Source organism: Chelon labrosus (genome assembly GCF_963514085.1).
Source record: "Chelon labrosus genome assembly, chromosome: 3".
NCBI classification, from domain to species: domain Eukaryota; kingdom Metazoa; phylum Chordata; class Actinopteri; order Mugiliformes; family Mugilidae; genus Chelon; species Chelon labrosus.
Window position 1 is genome coordinate 20,901,248 of NC_140339.1, and position 19,828 is coordinate 20,921,075.

At 42.5% G+C, this 19,828-nt stretch overlaps 1 protein-coding gene across 1 annotated transcript in view; it reads left to right on the plus strand.

The window, feature by feature from the left end:
- Positions 1–19,828, plus strand: part of kif26ba (kinesin family member 26Ba) — an 82,676-nt gene that overhangs the window by 57,719 nt on the left and 5,129 nt on the right. Inside the window, exons 9-26 of the mRNA XM_084541011.1 lie at positions 4,787–4,903; positions 5,939–6,125; positions 6,701–6,890; positions 9,712–9,883; positions 10,433–10,765; positions 10,875–11,051; positions 11,340–11,475; positions 11,604–11,844; positions 11,935–12,039; positions 12,199–12,326; positions 13,149–13,316; positions 13,495–13,793; positions 13,946–14,639; positions 14,733–15,664; positions 15,809–16,035; positions 16,146–16,295; positions 16,397–16,611; positions 18,830–19,098. Of these exons, the coding sequence (XP_084397137.1) occupies positions 4,787–4,903; positions 5,939–6,125; positions 6,701–6,890; positions 9,712–9,883; positions 10,433–10,765; positions 10,875–11,051; positions 11,340–11,475; positions 11,604–11,844; positions 11,935–12,039; positions 12,199–12,326; positions 13,149–13,316; positions 13,495–13,793; positions 13,946–14,639; positions 14,733–15,664; positions 15,809–16,035; positions 16,146–16,295; positions 16,397–16,611; positions 18,830–19,098 (4,740 nt within the window). The remainder of the gene's footprint in view (positions 1–4,786; positions 4,904–5,938; positions 6,126–6,700; positions 6,891–9,711; positions 9,884–10,432; positions 10,766–10,874; positions 11,052–11,339; positions 11,476–11,603; positions 11,845–11,934; positions 12,040–12,198; positions 12,327–13,148; positions 13,317–13,494; positions 13,794–13,945; positions 14,640–14,732; positions 15,665–15,808; positions 16,036–16,145; positions 16,296–16,396; positions 16,612–18,829; positions 19,099–19,828) is intronic.

The following is a 19,828-nucleotide window of genomic DNA, read 5'->3' on the forward strand; positions in this document are numbered from 1 at the left end:
CGCCGGCAGACCGGGCCCTCGCGCTGTCCTGGTGAGGCTTCACGACTACACGGACAGACAGCGGATCTTACGAGCGGCAAGAAGCAAGGGCAGAGTTTCCACGGATGGTCAAGTAGTGTCTTTTTACCAGGACTTTTCTGCGGAGATTGTAAAGCGGAGACAACAGTCTGCAGACGCGCGCAGAAGGCTCCGGGAAGCGGGGATCAAATACGCGTTTGCGTATCCAGCTGTAATTAAGATTCTCCCTCCAAATGGAAAACCGATCTCCCTTCCCACAATGAAAGAAATCAACGACTACGTGAAGACACTCCCGGCCCAGTGACTCTATCAATCCACCTGTAATCAGGGAAGTATATCACCTGCCTCTTCTTTACAAATGAATAGAGAACGACTCGTATGATGGGCAGTGAGTACTATATGATACTAAGATAATTTCTGTTCATCTTAATTTAACACACATGTACATGTGTATTTCTCAGTTTACTTGAGTTGCTATGTATCACTGTTAATTACACAGTCGTTGACATGCTGGTAGTATGGTTAACGCATAATCCAGATTGAGAGACCGGACATACTCTTCTTTTCTTTTTTTATTCTTCTCACACGCGTGTCATTTGCTCCCTCAGCTGAGCTGTACTAGTATAGCTAGAGTATGACAAGGTTTATGTTTTTTGTTTTCCTTGGCTCTGTTTTAGCCATGGTAGGTAGATATTATCCAAGCTTCAGTTTGTTTTTGCTTGGATCGTTCTGGTGTTTTTTGTTTCAGGCCCAGACAGGATTTCAGATTAAAGGCATATCCAAAGTATCTTACAAAGTACGCGTAACTATGCAGCATCATATAAGGTTACTTTATTATGAATATTAAGTTTTGTACCTGGAACATCAAGGGCTCCAATAATGTGGTTAAAAGGAAAGCTGTTTTAAACCATCTTAAAAAGGAAAATGTCCAGGTTGCGTTTCTCCAAGAAACTCATTTGAATGAGGAGGAGCACAAAAAATATCTCAGGGAGTGGGTCGGACAGGTATATTTTACATCTTATTCTACAAACAAGAGGGGTGCAATTATATTAGTCCATCGATTGTTGCCATTTATAGCTAAAGATAGTTACAAAGATACAGATGGAAGGATAGTTCTAGTAAAAGGAGAGCTATATGGAGAATCAGTATTGTTAGGAAATGTTTATGCCCCTAATGTCTATGACGAGGAGTTCTTTGGCTTCCTACTCAGCAAAATTGCTGAAATGGACTGTACAAATATGATAATTGGAGGTGACTTTAACTGTTATCTCTCTCCCTCCTTAGATAAAGACCCCCCTCATAAAGATCAGTCAAAATCTGGCAGAGCACTACAAAATTTCCTTGAGATACTGAACTTGTTAGATGGTTGGAGATACATGAACCCTAATAACAGAAATTACACATTTTATTCTCCACCTCACTTGTCATTCTCCCGAATTGATTATATATTTATATCTGAACACCTAGCCCATTTAGTAGAACAGTCTAACATTGGATCCATTGCCCTCTCAGATCATGCTCCTGTCACTCTGGAAATGCAACCTCTTAGGCCCGCAGAGCGATCGTTCTCTTGGAAAATTAATGCATCACTGTTTCATGACGATAACTTTATCAAGTTTTTGGAAACACAGACAGACCTCTATTTAGAAGTAAATGATTGCAATGACTCTGATCCAAGACTGGTGTGGGAAGCGTATAAAGCCTACATGCGAGGCATGATTATATTATACTCTAGCAAGAAGAAAAAAGAACGCACTCAGGAACAATCACGAATTGAAAATAAAATAAAAAAAATAGAGGAAGATTTTCGCAGATCCAAATCGGATGGGGTACTTAAAGAGTTAAAAGAAACGAGACTACGGCTGACTAATTTATTAACAAAGAAGGCTGAGTCTGATATTCTGTTTGCTAGACAAAGAATGTTTGAATTTGGAAATAAGCCCAATAAGTTTTTAGCCCGTCTTGCAAGAAACTCTCCCCAAAAAGCATTTATTACTGCAATATCTGATGAGGACCAAATTCGTCAAACAAATAATAAAAAGATTAATGAATGTTTTCAAAAATTTTATGAAACGTTGTATACCTCAGAACTGGACAATGATACACTTACCAATAGTAATTTTTTAGATGGCTTACAGATGCCTCAGCTAACAGATGAACGAGCTAAACTACTGGAAGGACCTGTTACAATAACAGAAATTGACAAAGCAATCTCCACACTACAGTCGGATAAAAGTCCAGGGGCTGATGGATTCTGTGCTCAGTTTTATAAAAAGATGAAAAACAAAATTAACAAACTACTACAACGTGTGTTCAACAAATCCTTTGAAGAGGGTGAACTCCCAAAAACTATGTATTTAGCTCATATTATAGTTATCCCCAAAAAAGGGAAGGATCCAGAACTATGTACCTCTTATCGCCCCATTAGCCTACTTGGCGTGGATGTTAAAATACTTTCAAAAATTGTGGCTAATCGACTAGGAAAAGTGGTGACTGATATAGTCAATGCAGACCAAACAGGGTTTATGGGAGGACGTACTTCATCAAACAACACAAGACGCTTAATTAACATTATTCATTATCTTAACTTTCATCAAACTCCAAGTGCTATAGTAACGATGGATGCAGAAAAAGCCTTTGATCGTATTGAGCGAAAATACATGTTTGAAGTGTTGGGAAGATTTGGCTTTAAATCAGATTTTGTTCGATGGGTACAGCTTTTATATAAAAATCCCTATGCCTCAGTTTTAACAAATGGTCTAATTTCTACCCAGTTCCAGCTTAAGAGAGTCACAGCTCAGGGGTCACCATTATCACCTCTGTTGTTTTCTTTAGCTATAGAGCCATTAGCAATTGCTGTCCGACAAACCTCCAATATTAAAGGAACTGTGATAGGAACAACACAACACAAAATTTTGCTGTATGCAGATGATATCCTCCTGACATTAACAGACCCACAAAATTCAATACCTGCGCTAATCAATTGTGTCATAGAGTTTGGTCAAATTTCTGGATACAAGGTTAATTTTACAAAATCTGAAATAATGCCTATCGGTTTTTCATATGAGTGTGAACCTGATTTCGTAAAACCTTTCCGCTGGGCACCAGATGGATTCATATACCTGGGGGTTAAGATAACACCTAAAATTAGTCAACTTTATGCTGAAAATGTTAACCCTATGGTAAAACACATTAAAGACAAGATGTCGAGCTGGAAAAGGCTTCCTGTGACCTTCCTTGGCAGAGTCAATCTTATCAAGATGGTAATTCTCCCCAAAATTGTTTACCCGTTATCAATGCTCTTCATATCTTTGAAGAGAAACAACATTAAAGATATAAATAAAGCTCTCTCTGACTTTATATGGGCTGGCAGAAAGCCTAAAATTAAGTTGGATATTTTACAGTTGCCAAAAGAGCAAGGTGGATGGGGACTCCCCAACATTACAAAGTATACAACCTCAATGCAAGCCAGAATTATCTCAATATGGGCGACTGCTAATCCGAAGCCGCCATGGTTTGAAATTGAAGCAACTTTCTCCAAACCGTACTCTCCTGTCAACTTACTTGATAAACGCAGGAGTGAATTACCAATTATGGCGAAAGACAATTTTTTAATCACTAATGTGTGTAGTACGTGGAATCTGTTACGGAAATTATTTGGGACTAAAAATAAATTGAGTTGCTTAACAACATTGACTGGCAATCCTGAATTGACCAGTGGGGGTGCTGGATCCAACTTTCAGAACTGGAATGAAGCAGGAATTTACCATATTCATGACCTTTGGGATAGGGGAAAATTTAAAACATTTGAATCGTTACAGACTACATACAAACTACAAACAAAAGAATTTTACAAATACCTCCAGGTCAGACATTACGTGCACACTAAAATGGATACTCTTAATCCTCCAGATGACTTTAATTTATTAGAGACAACTCTGTTAGATTGTCAGAAAAAAGGTCACTTTGTCTCCAAATTTTATTCTAGATTGCAAAGGTTGCAAACAGACAGACTATCATTCCTACGGAAATTATGGGAGACCCAGTTGGAAACAACAATAAACATTGAAATATGGGAGGAAATTCTACTTTTACCCTCAAAAATATCCATATGCAACAGATTCAGAGAAATGCAATATAATGTTCTACACAATGTGTTTATATCTCCATACATGTATAGTAAATATACAGCAGGGGCCTCCCCAAACTGCCCAAAATGCAAGACTATGTTAGGGACAAGATTTCACTGCCTCTGGGAATGTGAGAAAATTCAACGGTTCTGGCAATCTGTATGTGATGAGATTAATGTGATAATTAAGCGGCAACTACAGCCTAATCCAATGCTGTGTCTGTTGGGTTATGTCCCTGAATCCCTAAGATCACATAAGAACACTATACACTTCCTGCTTATGTTGGGCCGAAAGGCCGTTATGAACAAATGGGTAGGAGATGAATCTCCATCAATACATATGTGGAAGTCTTTGATTTCCGACTATATCTCTTTGGAAAGACTAAGATTTTGGATAAAAGGTCAGAATGACGTGTTTACAGCAAAGTTTGATGAAGTGTTGGAGTACCTGGAAACCTAGACTGTCATTGCTGCTGTAAATGTATTTTGGATCTGCTGCATATTATAAATTGTGTATACTGTACTGGACTGCCTTAATGTTTGAAAATGTTCAATAAAAAGAATGTTCAAAAAAAAAAAAAAAAAAAAAAAAAGACAATGAGGTGACTACCATCAGTCAGCTAATGTGTCTGTGTGCAGGTCTGGGGAAAAGAGGAGAATCTGAAGGACTTGCTGTCTGAAGTGGCTACAGGCAGTTTACAGGATGGACAGTCACCTGGAGTCTACCTGTGTGAGGACCCCATCTGTGGCATGCAGGTACACGCACACAAATATACTTTAAACACACCACAGCTGACAGTTTATGTAATGTAGCTGTGGCTGATTAAATCCTGTGATTGTGTGTATGAACACTCTCTGGCTTTGTATCAATGCGCTTTACCTTTGTTTATTTAGCCTCGGGTTGTTCTCTATTGTCTGGGATGCACCAACAGAGACAGTACAGTAGCCTGTTTAGCATACTAAACCTGTACACTATTCTAGTCTTTTTTTATCCAAAAACACATAATACATTTTTTAGACACATTCAGGAATAGCTGGCTGATTAATTCATCTGCGTCTGACTAGCCTCTGTCAGAATAAAACAAAAACAGGTTCAGCTGTAAACGACTCGAAGAGAATAGAAGTGAAAAATTACCCCCAGGTGGCTTTTCATTTATTCAAGCTTTTGTTTTTTTTATTTTTTTCAATGCGTGCGGTGATTACTAAACAATCCACGTTGTTACACATGATTCAGATGACAAAGGGCTGCTTGAAGTGAATAAATCTAATCACCAACATTATTATTACCAGCACTATAATTCACTTTTTGGTGACTACACGACACTAGTCTTAATAGCATGTGCATGTAGAAGAAGGCCAAGAACAACAGTGACAGTGAGCGAGCAAGTGTGTGTGTGTGTGTTAGTGCAGTTATATGTTGATAGGATTAGAGGGTCTGATACAAGCACATCTGTGTAATCCTTAACTAATCTGACATAATCTCATCAGTAATGATATCCTGAACCACACACACACCACATGTTACTCATGTTTGCTTCCCTCTATCTATTTCTCACATACCTGCAGGCAAATTAGAAATGTTTTATTAGAATATGTCAGTCAGCCCCCTACATGCTGAGCCCTTGTGGCTCACAACATTACCAGCATTTAACCACTTCTTGTTAAGTAAACCGGATCCTTTCCTCCTGTCTGGCTATCTGTCCTCTGGCCACTCACTGCTGCTTCCTTATCATGTGAAGTGGAAATATTTACACAATACTTACATTTGTTTTCTTCCTCCATGTTTTCCAGCTCCAGAACCAGTCTGAACTCCGTGCTCCGACCCCAGAAAAGGCAGCCTGGTTCCTGGATGCAGCCATAGCAGCTCGCCACAGCAGCCAACGCCCCAACACCACAGAAGAAGAACACAGGAATTCACATATGCTGTTTACGTTGCACATATACCAGTATCGCATGGAAAAGACAGGCAAAGGGGGGAGTGAGTACTGTTTGTTCTGATGCTGTCATCGCTGTTATAAGTGGTGCAACAACAACAATTAACTACTGCATTTAGTGTATTTCTGCTGTTGCAGATACAACATTACTGTTAGTAGTATTACTGTGTCTATTAGACAGAGCACAGCAGCCAGACAAAAACATACTTATATTGCTTTGCCACATGGAAGACAAAGCATGGAGTGAAATAAAAAATGTCGATAGCTCAATCTATATGCAGATCAATCTATACAGTCCTCTTCATTGCTATGGATAAATGGCTTAAGCATCAGAAACCTTGATCGGGTTGTCCATATGCCTGACCTACTATACTGTATATTGTTGAAAAAAGACACGTCTGTCTGGAAAAAATATTACTAATAATAATCACTTTCAGAGATAGGACATGCATTCAGGCACTATACATGTTTAAAGATGAAACAATTAATGTGAGAACATGCACATTTTAACACTACTGATATAATTTATTTTGAAATTTGATTTCACCTCTGTCGCTTACAACCCTTACCGTCATCTGTCATCCCTCTTTCATCCGTGATCCTTTTTTTTCTCTACTAGTGTCAGGAGGTCGCAGCCGCCTCCACCTTCTGGACCTGGGCAGCTGTGACGTTAAAGCACTCGGTGGAGGAGGTGGTGGGAAAAGCAAGGAGAACTCTTCGCCCAGCTCGGCCCCTTTGTGCCTTTCTCTATCTGCCTTGGGCAATGTGATCCTGGCCCTGGTCAACGGGAGCAAACACATCCCATACAAGTAGGTTGATGTGTGTTTGGGAGAGGCCAGGAACAAAAGCAATGCGTGTTCTGATTAAAGTAAAGAGGCTAAACTGATGCAGGAACTGACGAGGAGAATACAAGAGGCAAAGTTAATGAAAATGAAAGAAATGTGGAGAGGAGTGAGAGGAAGATGGAGGAGGAGAGCAGGATGTTTTTGGAGCTGGAGGAGAAGGAGAAAGGAAAGCAGACGGCAGATTTCCTGAGGTGCTTCGTGTTTGGGGGACTTAATGTCATAAACAAGAACAGCTGCTGTTACATATTCATCACATTCATTTTGCTGGTTAACTGACTGGCAAGGAGAGCAAAGGAGAGATAATACAGACAGAGTCTGTAGCCAGAGTTGAAAATATAAACACATGGACTGAGAAAAAACATAAATACTGTGGTGACATTTAGTCTGCTCAGACAGTATGTATACAGTATATGAGACAGTAAATGTCCTTCTTTTACCTTTCTCTAATTCCCTCTTACTTCCCTCCTTTCTTCTCACTCCTCCACTCTCTTCAAAGCTGTGCAGCTCTGTGCCGCTCGCTGGGTTAATTTAATCACCAGCTTTAGCATTTACATTGCAAAACAACCTGCTACTTAGCACTGAAGCCGTGAGCAAAGCTTTGCTGACTCTGGTCTGGCACTGATGACTCAAACTGTTGCTGGAGTGCAGTGGGATTTGACTGGTTCAGCAGTCAATGCTGCCACTTCTCTACAGATTGATGGGATGTGTCACTGCAGGGCCAAAGTCAACGGGGTATTTAAATCTGGTCTTTAATTCAAACAATACTGTAGGTGCTTCATAGCTGCAGGTCTTCCCTCCATTTAGTTCTCCCTGGTATTTATAACAGAACAACAGATTACTACTGTCGTATAATGATTTTCATTCAGCCTTTCATTAGAGTCTTAAGTACACTGAGGTAGAGGCACTACCTACAATAAGTGCACTAAATACAAAGGCTGATGGGAATGTAGTTTGCTTGTGTAGGGATTCACTCACAAAGCAATGCCGTAACATTGAAATAAAAGGTGAACCAGGTGAAGCATCAACCAGCTGATGTTTGCTGCCTGTGACATCCACACAAACCAAAGTAACTACATGCAGATATTCAAACTCTTCACGACGTAAACCAAAAATTTGTTTATTCAGGATTCCTAGAAACTCATTTTTTCATCTAAGTTGCTGAGCCTGCCTTACAATGCTTCACTGCTTCCAGTACAGGGTCCCATCCTGTTCTCGTAATCCCAGTCCTGTTCCAGTACTGTTGCTAGGTAACTGGTAAATCTACTGTTGATCAGCAGACTTTTGGACTTTGTATTTACTGAATTACAATTCATGAAAAGAGGCAGACTGTTGGCTCTCTCCACAAAACCCACAGTTTAGCTCTAGCGAGAATCCAAGTATTACAGTACAATCACAAACAGGCAACATCTTTACGTGGCCCATGTTTCAGCTCATGAAGATGAAGTTAACATATTAACTAAACATCAAGTTTTCTCTTCAGGCACTCTGCGGAGTACCTTGTCCAAAATTATACCAAAATGAGTGGCAATATTAAATTATTGATTTCTCTCTGCCAAACAATCCTCTCCAGGGACACTGTTTAATTTCCTTTTCACCAATATTCAGTTGAACGATTGCAGAACATAGCATAATAAAAGCATAGTACCAAACAACAGAAATGTTGAAATTTATTCATGTAGACAAGTAAAAATCTACGAACGGCTCAGTTTCACATTGTTGGAGATATTAGTTTCCTGTAATAATGGGGATCTAATAATGCATTCATCATAGAATAGTTTTAATCACAGCGAGCATTGTGTTACACGTACACATCTAAAACTTTAGTAATAAATCCAGCACGGGCTGAAAGGTAAGCTCTGATCCAACATTCCCATCACTTGAATTAACATCCAAATGAATACTTCATGAGTCATCAGTTTACATACATTAATCTCAGGGAGAGATGCAGGGGGATAGAGATAAATCGGGGGAGCGAGGGGAGGGTTTGTTCAAGCCTGAGGCGGCAAACCGAGGAAGAAGAAAAGAGAGGAAGAGAGCACCGATGAAAAAGAGGAGGTCAAGATAAGAGTGTGTACATACTTTGGGGGTGTGTGTGTGTGTGTGTGTTTGTGTGTGTGCACGCATGTGAGCGTAAACATACGTGTGTGAGACTTGACCGCGGGCTGTGTTTTTAGAAAAAGGGGGACAGCAGCATGAGGTATCGAGCCACAGAGGAGCTGTACTCACTGTCAGCCTGCAGGCCTCAGCACACACACACACACACACACACGTATATACACACACATACACACTATGAATGATTGCAGTAGCCCACCCAGGAGAAAGTCTTTTCTTATACACACAGCCTAGTTTTACTCTCCATCTGCTAGAATAATCTCTCTGGGAGATAGACTGTCTCACAATATTAGACTTCATTCTTCTAAGACTTTGCACACTTAAGTCTGGAACAGTAGCTTTCATGTGTTTTTGCATCATTAATCAAAAAACATGAACGTTGATTACCGTTCACTTGGATTTTCTACCCTCTCAGCATCCTTTATATGAATATGCTAGTCCAGTGTTGTGTTATTATTACATAGACTATCATCAGTCTCTCCAACTTCTGGAAAATGTTCAGTGATCTCATCCAAGACGATTTATTAATAATCCTTTGCTAAATGTCAGATATGCAGTGCGTGGGCGTCTGTTGGAAAATCGACCCGTTTTGTCACATGTTTAAGCTGCCGTGTGCGTTTCTGATCAACGTGTCTTTAGTGCTTACATCTCGGTGTATATGTGTAACCAGGGACAGCAAGCTGACCATGTTGCTAAGGGAGTCGCTAGGCAACATGAACTGCCGGACCACCATGATTGCTCACATCTCTGCCTCACCCAGAGATTTCTCAGAAACCCTTTCCACCATCCAGATTGCTTCCCGGGTCCTCCGCATGAAAAAGAAGAAAACTAAAGTCACAGTGGTGAGTTTTAATCAAACCTTGATGCTATATTAAAACCGGGAGGCGTCGTACCTTAATACCGTAAAACTAAAACTTTAGGTACATTGATAACCAGATGACGACAACTTAAGTCTCTTGTAATATACCTTAAACAGACGGACACATAAGTCACTGTTCAATCAATTGTACAATTCTTCTCATTACCTCGACATTGCACTGCATAATGTTTTATTTTCTAGAGTTTATGTAAAAATCGTGTAGAGAAGTTGAAATACTTTCTTTTGAATGTTGCACTTGTGTAGAGCATTTTGTCATACTGTCTTCTTTTGCTGCTGCTACCATCTCTCATCTTCCACTTCTCATGCTCACTTAAAAATGGCTCAGCAGCAGAAGGGGTAAATTGAAGGCTTCAGAGCTCTAAAAGTAAAGCTCACAGTAAAGATGTCTAAAGTCCTCAGTAACTCTTGAATTTTAGTCTGCAAGAGAACCAGGTTTTGATTTACATTCTGCTGTAGTGGGTTATTTGTCTAGGAGCCTTTTCTCTCTCACCACTCAACAATCTCTTCCCAGCAATACACGTCCAGCTCCTCTGGAGGAGAAAGTTCCTGCGAGGAGGGTCGCATGCGTCGCCCGACCCACCTACGACCTTTCCATCACCGTGGTGACACTGACTCCGACCTGCCATTGCTGCGGCTGTCTAGCGACCCTGATGAGTACTCCAGCAGTGAACAGTCATGTGACACAGTGATCTATGTGGGGCCGAATGGTGCTGCGGTGTCGGACAGAGAGCTGACGGACAACGAGGGGCCGCCAGAATTCGTACCAATTATTCCCGCTTTGCTTCGAGGTAAAACAACAGAGCAGCATCAGACACAGAGCCAGACAGCTGGAGCACTTAACAAGGTAACTTAATTTTTTTTTCACGTAGTTTTTAGGCAATTAGCAGTAATCAGAATGATATTTATTGTAAAGAAATGTAAGATTACTTACTTCACAGTGATTTCTGCGACAGGTGCAGTCTCAGCCAGATGATCAGCCCAGTGGCCCCTCTCAGCCCCTGTTGCAGCCATCTCAGTCAATAGTTGGTCAGCCATTGGCCCCCGTCCCAGAGGAAGGAGCTGAATGCCTAAAGTGTAATACCTTTGCTGAGCTGCAGGAAAGACTGGATTGCATTGATGGCAGTGAAGAGGTGACATACAGTTTAATATTGGTTCTTTTGTAGTTTTTGTTCTGCAAATCATAAAAATGAAAAGTACAATTGTTAGTGTGATGGGATCTTTCATTGATCTCATATTGAAAGTTTAATCTGTTGCAGTTTGCTTAATTGCTTGTATCCGCATATGCTTTCGCTAGTTGTCACAGCAATGTATGTCCCATGTCAAGAAGTATTCCCAGTGACAAACGTCAAAACCAACCGAGCATGTTATTCTCATTGCACATTGTTCTTTTTTATCTATCACTCGGTTCATTTTTGCAGGTGGCAAAGTTTCCCTTTGAGGAAGTTGCAGTGAACAAACAAGGTGCCAAACAAGAGCCATGTCCACCTTCCTCTGTTCAAACCTCTGCCACTGCTCCTGGCTCTGCAGCTGTGTTGGAAACAGAAGTCAAAACAGGTTAACAAGACTTTAGTTGATTTATCACTTTGACTGTATGCATGTGTCTTACACAAATAATATATGTCCAGAAACTATATTTTGTAATTTCAGTAACAACCGCATTTCCCTTTTTAATGTCATTGCAGTAGGAGATGCAGTTCAGTTCTCCTTCTCCTCAGCAACGACAGGCTCTAAAAGGAGGACCAATGACCAGCAGTTGCAGGAGATCAAGGAGGTGGTGGAGGAGGCAGAGCTGGCCCAGACGATGATCCATAACCTGGCTCAGAGTTCTGGATGCCCTGTTACTACTACCAGGAGCGTTACAGGAAGCAGCAGCATCACGTCTAACCCCCTGCATAGGGCCAAGAGCTCCCATCTACATGACAGGTTAGGACGTGTTATAATCTATGCAGATAAAAACTGAGTTTTATTTAAGCACTTCATTATACATGTCTCATCTATTTTCTCTCTGTAAAGCCGTGAGAGTCTAAATGTGGCAGGTGGTGGTGCAGAGGGGAAGGCGCGCTCTCTAGGATCACCACGGCTTGGCATTGCCAGCCTGACCAAAACCTCAGAGTACAGGTGATGCACATGCACATACAGTAAATACAGAAATAATGATGACTGTGAACATGCCACTCAGTTCCAATGATAACTTAATTTAAGAAAAAAAAAGAAAAGCCATGCACAATGAGTTCTGTGTGCTAATAATGAACAATGTTGACATGTATTCCTTGCCAGGCCTCCGTCATCGCCATCCCAGCGCTGTAAAGTGTACACCCAGAAGGGCGTAATGCCAGCAACACCCCCCCTGTCCTCCCACACTCTGGCTCAGGACGGCCAGGCCACAGATGCTCTGACTTCAGACAGTATGTGCCTCTTTGCTTCTAATTTATATTCCTGCTCGAAAACATCCTTTAAAAGCACCTAAATAGTACCAGTCCATTAGAGCCATCAGTCATCCTATCAATCCACATTCAATTAAAAGTACAACAATAAACTATACAGGATACATAAATAACACATCACACAGGATTCTTCCACTACCTACCACTACCCCAAAAGCTCACCTGGTTGAGTGGGTGCTATAGACCTCAGTGAAGTAGTGAGGTCTACAGCCTTAGCCTCTTAATTCAGCCTATTAATTCCAGCCTGCACCCTTGTGCTGCATCTCGTCTTCTCTCCTTCACCCATCATTTCCTGTCTCTCTTCACTGTTAAATACAGTACATAAAATTCAACAGAGAGACGGCTCACATTTATCACTCCAAGGAAAAACACATTAACAAGGGAATTTGCTCCCTCAATTTAATTTTGTACACATTTGGATAAAGACTACTATCAGACTGATAAAGACATTTTACACATAGTTTTGTGAGTAGAAAGGGTCTTTGATTCTAATCTGATTCTTATATTTAATTATTATCACAGGAATAGTCTGTTATTGCTCAGCGTGAAATGCATTTCCCCATTCTATAGCATCCTGTATTTGCTGAAGGCCTATCAATTATAGACACACACTGAGTCACCTGAGCACAGCACAGTTTGTGAGCATAATAACCTGAGGTTAGAAATTGGCATTGTAGTGTGGTGCCAATTTCCTAAATTAACAATTCACCAGTGGGTGAAAGCATTCTGCACTTGGAAAACAAAACTAATTAAAATGCCAAATATGTGTTTCTGATTCTGCAGACAGTTTGGCTGCAGACAGCGGCCGCTCCTCCACAGAATCCCCGTTGTCCAGGACTTCTCCTGCGGGTATGAGCCCACAAGTCCGAGAGCCAACTCCATCTCTGTCTGCCAGCCTGGGCTCAGCTGAGACACTTTGTGACGACGATGTACCACCGATACCTTTGGATGGTAAATTGAAACAAAACACAGCTATTTTAACCCAAGAAAAGGGGAATGAGATGCAAAATAAGTCATGAACAACATTCTGGTCCAGTACATAGCCACCATATGTACAATATACAGTGTGTAAGTGCCATCAACATGTAAGAAACTCATGGTAACTGTATCTTCTCTGCTCCATTTGCAGCCTCAGCAGCAGTATCTGTAGGAACAGTTGGACCTCCTTTGCTTGGTGAGGATGAACTGGTGTACACCTTGGCTTCTGAAGCTGAGGACGACCTTGACGTCACAGCTCTCATTGAGACTCAAGGCTTGGCCTGTCGACCAACGAGCATCATCAGCTTCAACAGTGACTTTGCAACTGCCCTCACTACAGGCTCTCAACCCATCAGCATCATCACTGGCACTGCTTCAGCTGGAGCTGTTGAGGATTATCACATGCCTCCAGCAACCTCAGGGGTTACAGAGGTTGTTGCGATGGCAGAGGTTAGTGTGACGGTGTTGTTTGAGATTATTAGATTAGGTTTTAGATCATTTGGTATGTGGCTGCGGGCATTGTAATTTAAACCAAAGCCAAATCTTATATCACTTTCTACTGGATTTCAAGATGCCTAATTGTACTGATTGTACTGTTACAGGTGGCTATGGCCAAGCTGCGGATAGAAGGTGAAGCCTTAGCCACAGGGATTTCTAACTGTGGTTCACCCATCTCCTCCTGGATGAGTGATCTGAGCATGGGCAGTGAAGCTGACCAGTCTCTCCACAGCTTCAGTCAATCTCAGAGCCAGCAAGGAGAGGCACTGGCAGATCCAGAACCCAGCCAGAGCTTTGGAGTTGAGGGACTGGCTGGTTACGAAAGCGGTGGCAGCCCAAGAAGAGGTAGTCTGGAGGGAGAACTGGTTCTGTCAGACAACCTGAATGATAAGAGCACTCCAACCAAAGACCGACTGAAGAGACTGCCTCCTTCTATGGCTAAAACTAACATTCAAATTCTGTCAGGATCTAGTAACTTCTCTCCTTTCAAGAGCACCGTCAGTGTTCACCCATGTGTGGTTGTTAAACCCATGGTCTTGCAGGAACCCACCATCCTCTCCTCTCCTACAAAGACCAACCTAATGAAAGACCCAGTCAAATCCAATGCGGCACTTTTAGCTTCTATGTCCAGTGAGATGAGCTTTGAAGACCCCTGGCTGAAGCGTGGCATGGAGGAGGGAAGTTCCAGGGAGCTTGTGTGTGAAGTGAAGCCAGAGAGAGAGGTTGAGCATTTAAAGAGCCACTCAGGAGAAAAGTCTGGAGGTGGGAATGGAGACAATCGGAGCTTCTGCAAGGATGGTAAGAAATACTGATATGGTTGTTTCAAAGAAAAAATAAATCAAGTCTATGTTCTTATTTCACTTTCTTTTTTTGACATTTCTCCATCACCAGGTGGAGATTATGGCAGCTCTAGTTCAGGGGGCGAGGTGGTGTCATCTCCAGACTCACTTAAGAGAGTGGTCGATGGTTGTGAGATGATCACTGTTGTTGGCCAAGGGGAATGCCTGACTAGTATCTACAGCCCAGACATCCACCGCACAGCCAGTCTTCCCCGTGGGTGGCACCGTCTCAACCGCCACGATGGCTTAGACAGTGGAATCGAGTACCGTAACCTTGGCGTCACCACTTCAACTCCCTGCAGTCCCCGCGCCACACTTGACCGCTGGGGATCAACCGGAAAACAGGGCTTTTTCTCCCACAAGAAAGGGGGAATCCCACCTCTGCCACCAGTACGAAAGTCCAGCCTTGACCAGCGGAACAGGGCAGCCAGCCCCCTCCATCAACCCACTCATGGAGTGTTGGCACTGGGAAACTCAACGGATGAAGCAGGAATATCTGGATGTGGAGCTGCAGGAATCAGACAGCGTGGCTCCAGTATAGACAGCAGTAGGCTCTTTAGCGCCAAATTAGAACAGCTTGCCAACAGAACCAACTCTCTGGGCCGGGTCCACAGCTCACACAGTGGTTCCCACCACTATGACTGCTTCTCCCTGGAGAGAGGTGAGAGCCTCAGAGGGGGAGGAGGAGTGAGGGGGGAAAGCACCATGCCTCGTACTGGACGCAGCCTCACCCGTGCTGGATCGGTATCTTCTCCCACTGGAAACACCAGCAATTTCAGTGGCAGCTCCAGTTCAAGCAGTGCCCCTCAATCACCTGCCAAGAGCAATGGCCAATCGAAGATCTCTGCAGTCAGTAAGCTGCTGATGACCAGCAGTCCCAAGACCAGGAGCCTGTCTGCCTCCAGCACCAAGACTCTAAGCTTCTCCACTAAGTCTTTAAGTCAGACTTCCAGCCGTAGCTCCAGCCTTCCTCCTAATGGAAAGGTAAGAAGGAAACTACATGGCTATGCTCATCGGATAAAGCTAGATGAACCACGTTATCAGTTTAAGCATGATTCTGAGACCATTTCTTTGTGCGCTAAATCGATCCTCGCCTCCATTTCTCCTGTCATCCGTTTGTTTCCATAGCCTCAGAGTTCAGTCCAAGCACCTGTGCAGCAGCAGGCACCTGCCCCTGGATCCTGGTCTACTCAGTCTCTGAGCCGCAGTCGAGGTGGAAGCCTGGCTGCCAAGTTGCCTCTGCGGGCTGTTAATGGTCGAATCTCAGAGCTCCTCCAGGGAAGTGCTGGCTCTCGTTCCAGGGGTCATGCCCAGGGAGGCAGCTCAGAGTCAACAGAGGAACGAGGAGGAGCAAGGTTAGTTCGTTTCACTTCTTTTCCATGTCAGTTATTTAGTAAAACTCTTTCAGAAATTGATTAGTTTACTCCTGTATTAAAATGCTGCTGGACTATTTTCTTGTTCTCAGTGGAGGAGGAGCTGGAGCTGGAGGTGGTGGAGGAGACAGTATGGGAGAGGAGAGGGCAGCAGTGATACAAACACTACCCTCTCCCTACAGCAAGATCACAGCTCCCAGAAAACCACACCGCTGCAGCAGCGGCCACGCTAGTGACAACAGGTATACGCTCAAGTGCTCTGAGAAATATGAAACTTGTGCTTAAGTCTGCTTAAAAGATTTAGATTTCATCTTCAACTGTTATCTCGTATTGCCTTTAACAGCAGTGTACTGAGTGGCGAGCTCCCCCCGGCCATGGGGAAGACGGCCTTGTTTTACCACAGCGGAGGAAGCAGTGGCTATGAGAGCATGCTTAGGGACAGCAGCGAGAACACAGGAAGCACCTCCTCCGCCCAGGACTCCCTCAGTGAGCACAGCTCAGCCACCACCTCCTCCCGGCGGAGCTCCAAGAGCAGCAAGAAGAGCAGGAGCAACACAGGTCACAATTAAACATATTTTCTAAACCTTGCTTTAATGACATTTAGCACTGACAACTGGATAGACTATATGTAGGTGGGCAAGATAGAGCGAAAATCAGCAGGGAGCATTTCACATATTGTATGCATTTTCCCTCATTTAGTAGAGCTGTATCTTCCCTAAATTCATATACGACAGAGCTGTGAGTGTGATCTACAACTCTACGTCTGGATCAGTGAACACAATTCCAATACTAAATGCAAAAATTACCATATTCATTCAGTTTAGCCTCAATTTGTTTTCATTTCTTTCACACTTTCAGAAGGCCTCTTTAGCTTTCACACCCAGCAAGTCCACAGAGGTGAAAATGTGACCAGAAAACTGCTAAAGCTTTAATAAAGAAGGAGGTGGTGGAAAAAATAGAGACCTCTGTGTGAGGAGAATCCATTTGGTGAAAAGGCCTAATAAAAAAAAAAAAAAAAGCAATGAACAGGAGGGAGAAAAGTGAAGAAAGCTGTGGTTGCAGGAGGTGCCAGGTAGGAAAGGTGACCCTGACTATCCATCTGTGAAATGGTAAAAGGGAATCTGCTGGTGTAGGCTGTAATGAATATATATTCACCAGAACACAACGCAGAGCGCTTGCTAATGTGCCTGCCAAATTACTCTCTATTGGTTGAGCATGAGGATGGATATGTGCATAAAATCAGATTGGAGAGAGTCGGCTCATCCTGGTGTGTCTCTGATTATTGATTTAAATTGGAATTAGGCTTTCGATCAAAGGGTCGAGGATGCAGTCTCACCTCCTGCCATGCAGCATAAAGTCTGGATTTACTTTCATTTGGCTTTAACCACAACAAACTCTGTGGATCAAAGAACCCATTCTCTGTCAAACCGCCACAAGACAACACAAAGAAATAAAGGATTAGGTGTAGCCAGTAAAAGAGGAACAATACACACAATTAAGTCTTGATTCACAAAAACTGAATGTACTGCAAATAGTCAGAGGAAGAAAGAGCATGTGTACCAAAGACTGAAACAATGTTGAACCGAAATGTTAATCTCATTTCCAGCTGAGTCTCTCCGTGTGCTTGATTTTTGTTAGATTTGATTCTCTTGCTTTCCGTCTCTTCATGCGTCTCCACCTATTCCTCTCACACATTTCCTCATTTATTCATCCAGCTCCTCTCTCCCCTTGCACCTTATCCTCCCTGCAGACCCACAATCTTTTTCTGTCCCGTTTTATGCTGCTTCCTAATGAAATACAAATGTCTCTGCTTGACCTTTCTGTGCCGCGCTGAGACCGAGAGACAGCTGCAACCTTATTAAAATCACCACTTTCTCTCTGGTCTGTCTCACAAACCTTATCTCACGGTGCCTGATGAATCAGATAACTCTCATTCCTGCCGACATGGCTGGCAATTTCTATTCAAAGCCCTTGTGTGGACGTAGGGGTGTGTGTGTGTTCAGAGTAGTGTAGTAAGATTAGAGAGTGACCTGCTGCTCTAATCGAGAAGCTCCAACTTTTTTATCGCTCTTTATACGCCATAATCTATTTCTCGTTGTCTTTTTGCTTTTCGAACACACAGTAGTTTTTTATCCATCACTATCATGCTCTTTTTTCAGTTTACACTATTTTGCATATGGCCCAAGCTGTATCTGCATTTCCCCATGCAAGATATTTGATGTTTAAGGACTTTCAGGTTCCACTTTATGGCTGTGCATGGATGCTTTTGCTCTCGCTTTTACTTGTTTGAACAAAACAGTGAGAAAACACCACCAAGTTATCTGGGCCCAGCAATGAGTGTTCAAAATTGCTCAAGGTGAAATTTAACATTTAATTAAACATATATATTTCCTCTTTTCCAGAGAGTTAGATGAGAAGATCAGTGCCCTACAATACAATACAAGACTACAGACTTTGAATAGGGGAAGCAGCTTGCCTCCTCTGTTCCTGAGTTTCTCTATAAATCTAGCCACTGACAAAAAGTGCTCTCAAAAGTAAAAAGCTAGAATAAATACCTCTTTGTGTAATGTATCAACAATTGTTTCAATGAATATAGAATAATGAGGCTAATTCATGCACTTCAGTGAATAAATAATCATTTTCAAAACCGAGTTTGTGGGCTAATGTACTGTATACATTATCATAAAGGGTTTATGCCACTTTATGATGAACCCCAGTTATGAGTAACACTATTTTTGGACTGTTATTGACATCTTCCTCTTATTTTTTCTCTCAGGTCTCCAGCGTCGTCGCCTGATCCCAGCACTGACCTTGGACTCTTCTTCTTCATCATCACCTTCTCACCGCTCCTCCAAACAAGCCATCACCTCCTCTTCTTCCTCCTCCTCCAGCCCAGGGGCATGCTGGGTAGACGGCCCACTGGGGCCTCCTGCACCCTCAAACCTCCGGGGCACAGGGGCAACAACAGAAACCTTTGAAATCAAGGTGTATGAGATAGACGACGTTGAGCGACTTCAGAAGAGGAGGGACAAAGGAGGAAGCAAGGTGAGAGGGAGAAAGCGAGTGGGTGAGGCATGGGTGAGAAGGGGGAGAGGGAGACACACCTGACCTACACCAGCTGCTGTCGGTCTTTGGGTTTTGGTATGGGTCAGCTTTTAATTGGAGGTTTGGATCCTTATCTCCTCCCGTCCACATACTGACATTCCCTTGATCAAAAACCCGTATTGCTCACCATGTGAGAGACTTTCACTGAATGAGGGAGAAAAGAAAACTAGAGCCTTAGAGAAAGGAGGAGAAAATTAAAGAATTTAAAAGATAAAATCTAAAGTCACTGTAATCACTGCAGGCACTATGTTACTGACCCAACTTCACGGAAATTACTAATGACAAAAGAAGATTCATGTGTACCACATAGAATTTGTAACTTCACACTAAATTGTCAAACTGTAGTTGGGGAAAAAGGTAGATGAAACAAAGAAATGACAGAGGAAGGAAGAAAAAAGGCAGGAAAGGAGAAAGTGCATGAGGAGATGTATGGTGGCAGGTTGAGGAAGAAGTATGGATGGCTGTGGAGGGAGAACTGAAGGAGGTGGAAACTAAAGGAGCAAGATGCCAGTGCAGTTGATTTGATTAATAATAGTTGTAGCACGCATTAAAAAGTGTTGTAAACGTGTGAGGACTGAAGAAGAAGGTAAAGGATCTGTGCTACGGTGTCAGTGAGGGAAACAAGTCTTATAATTACAGTAAAGATTTTAAAGGATTTTCAAAGAATCTA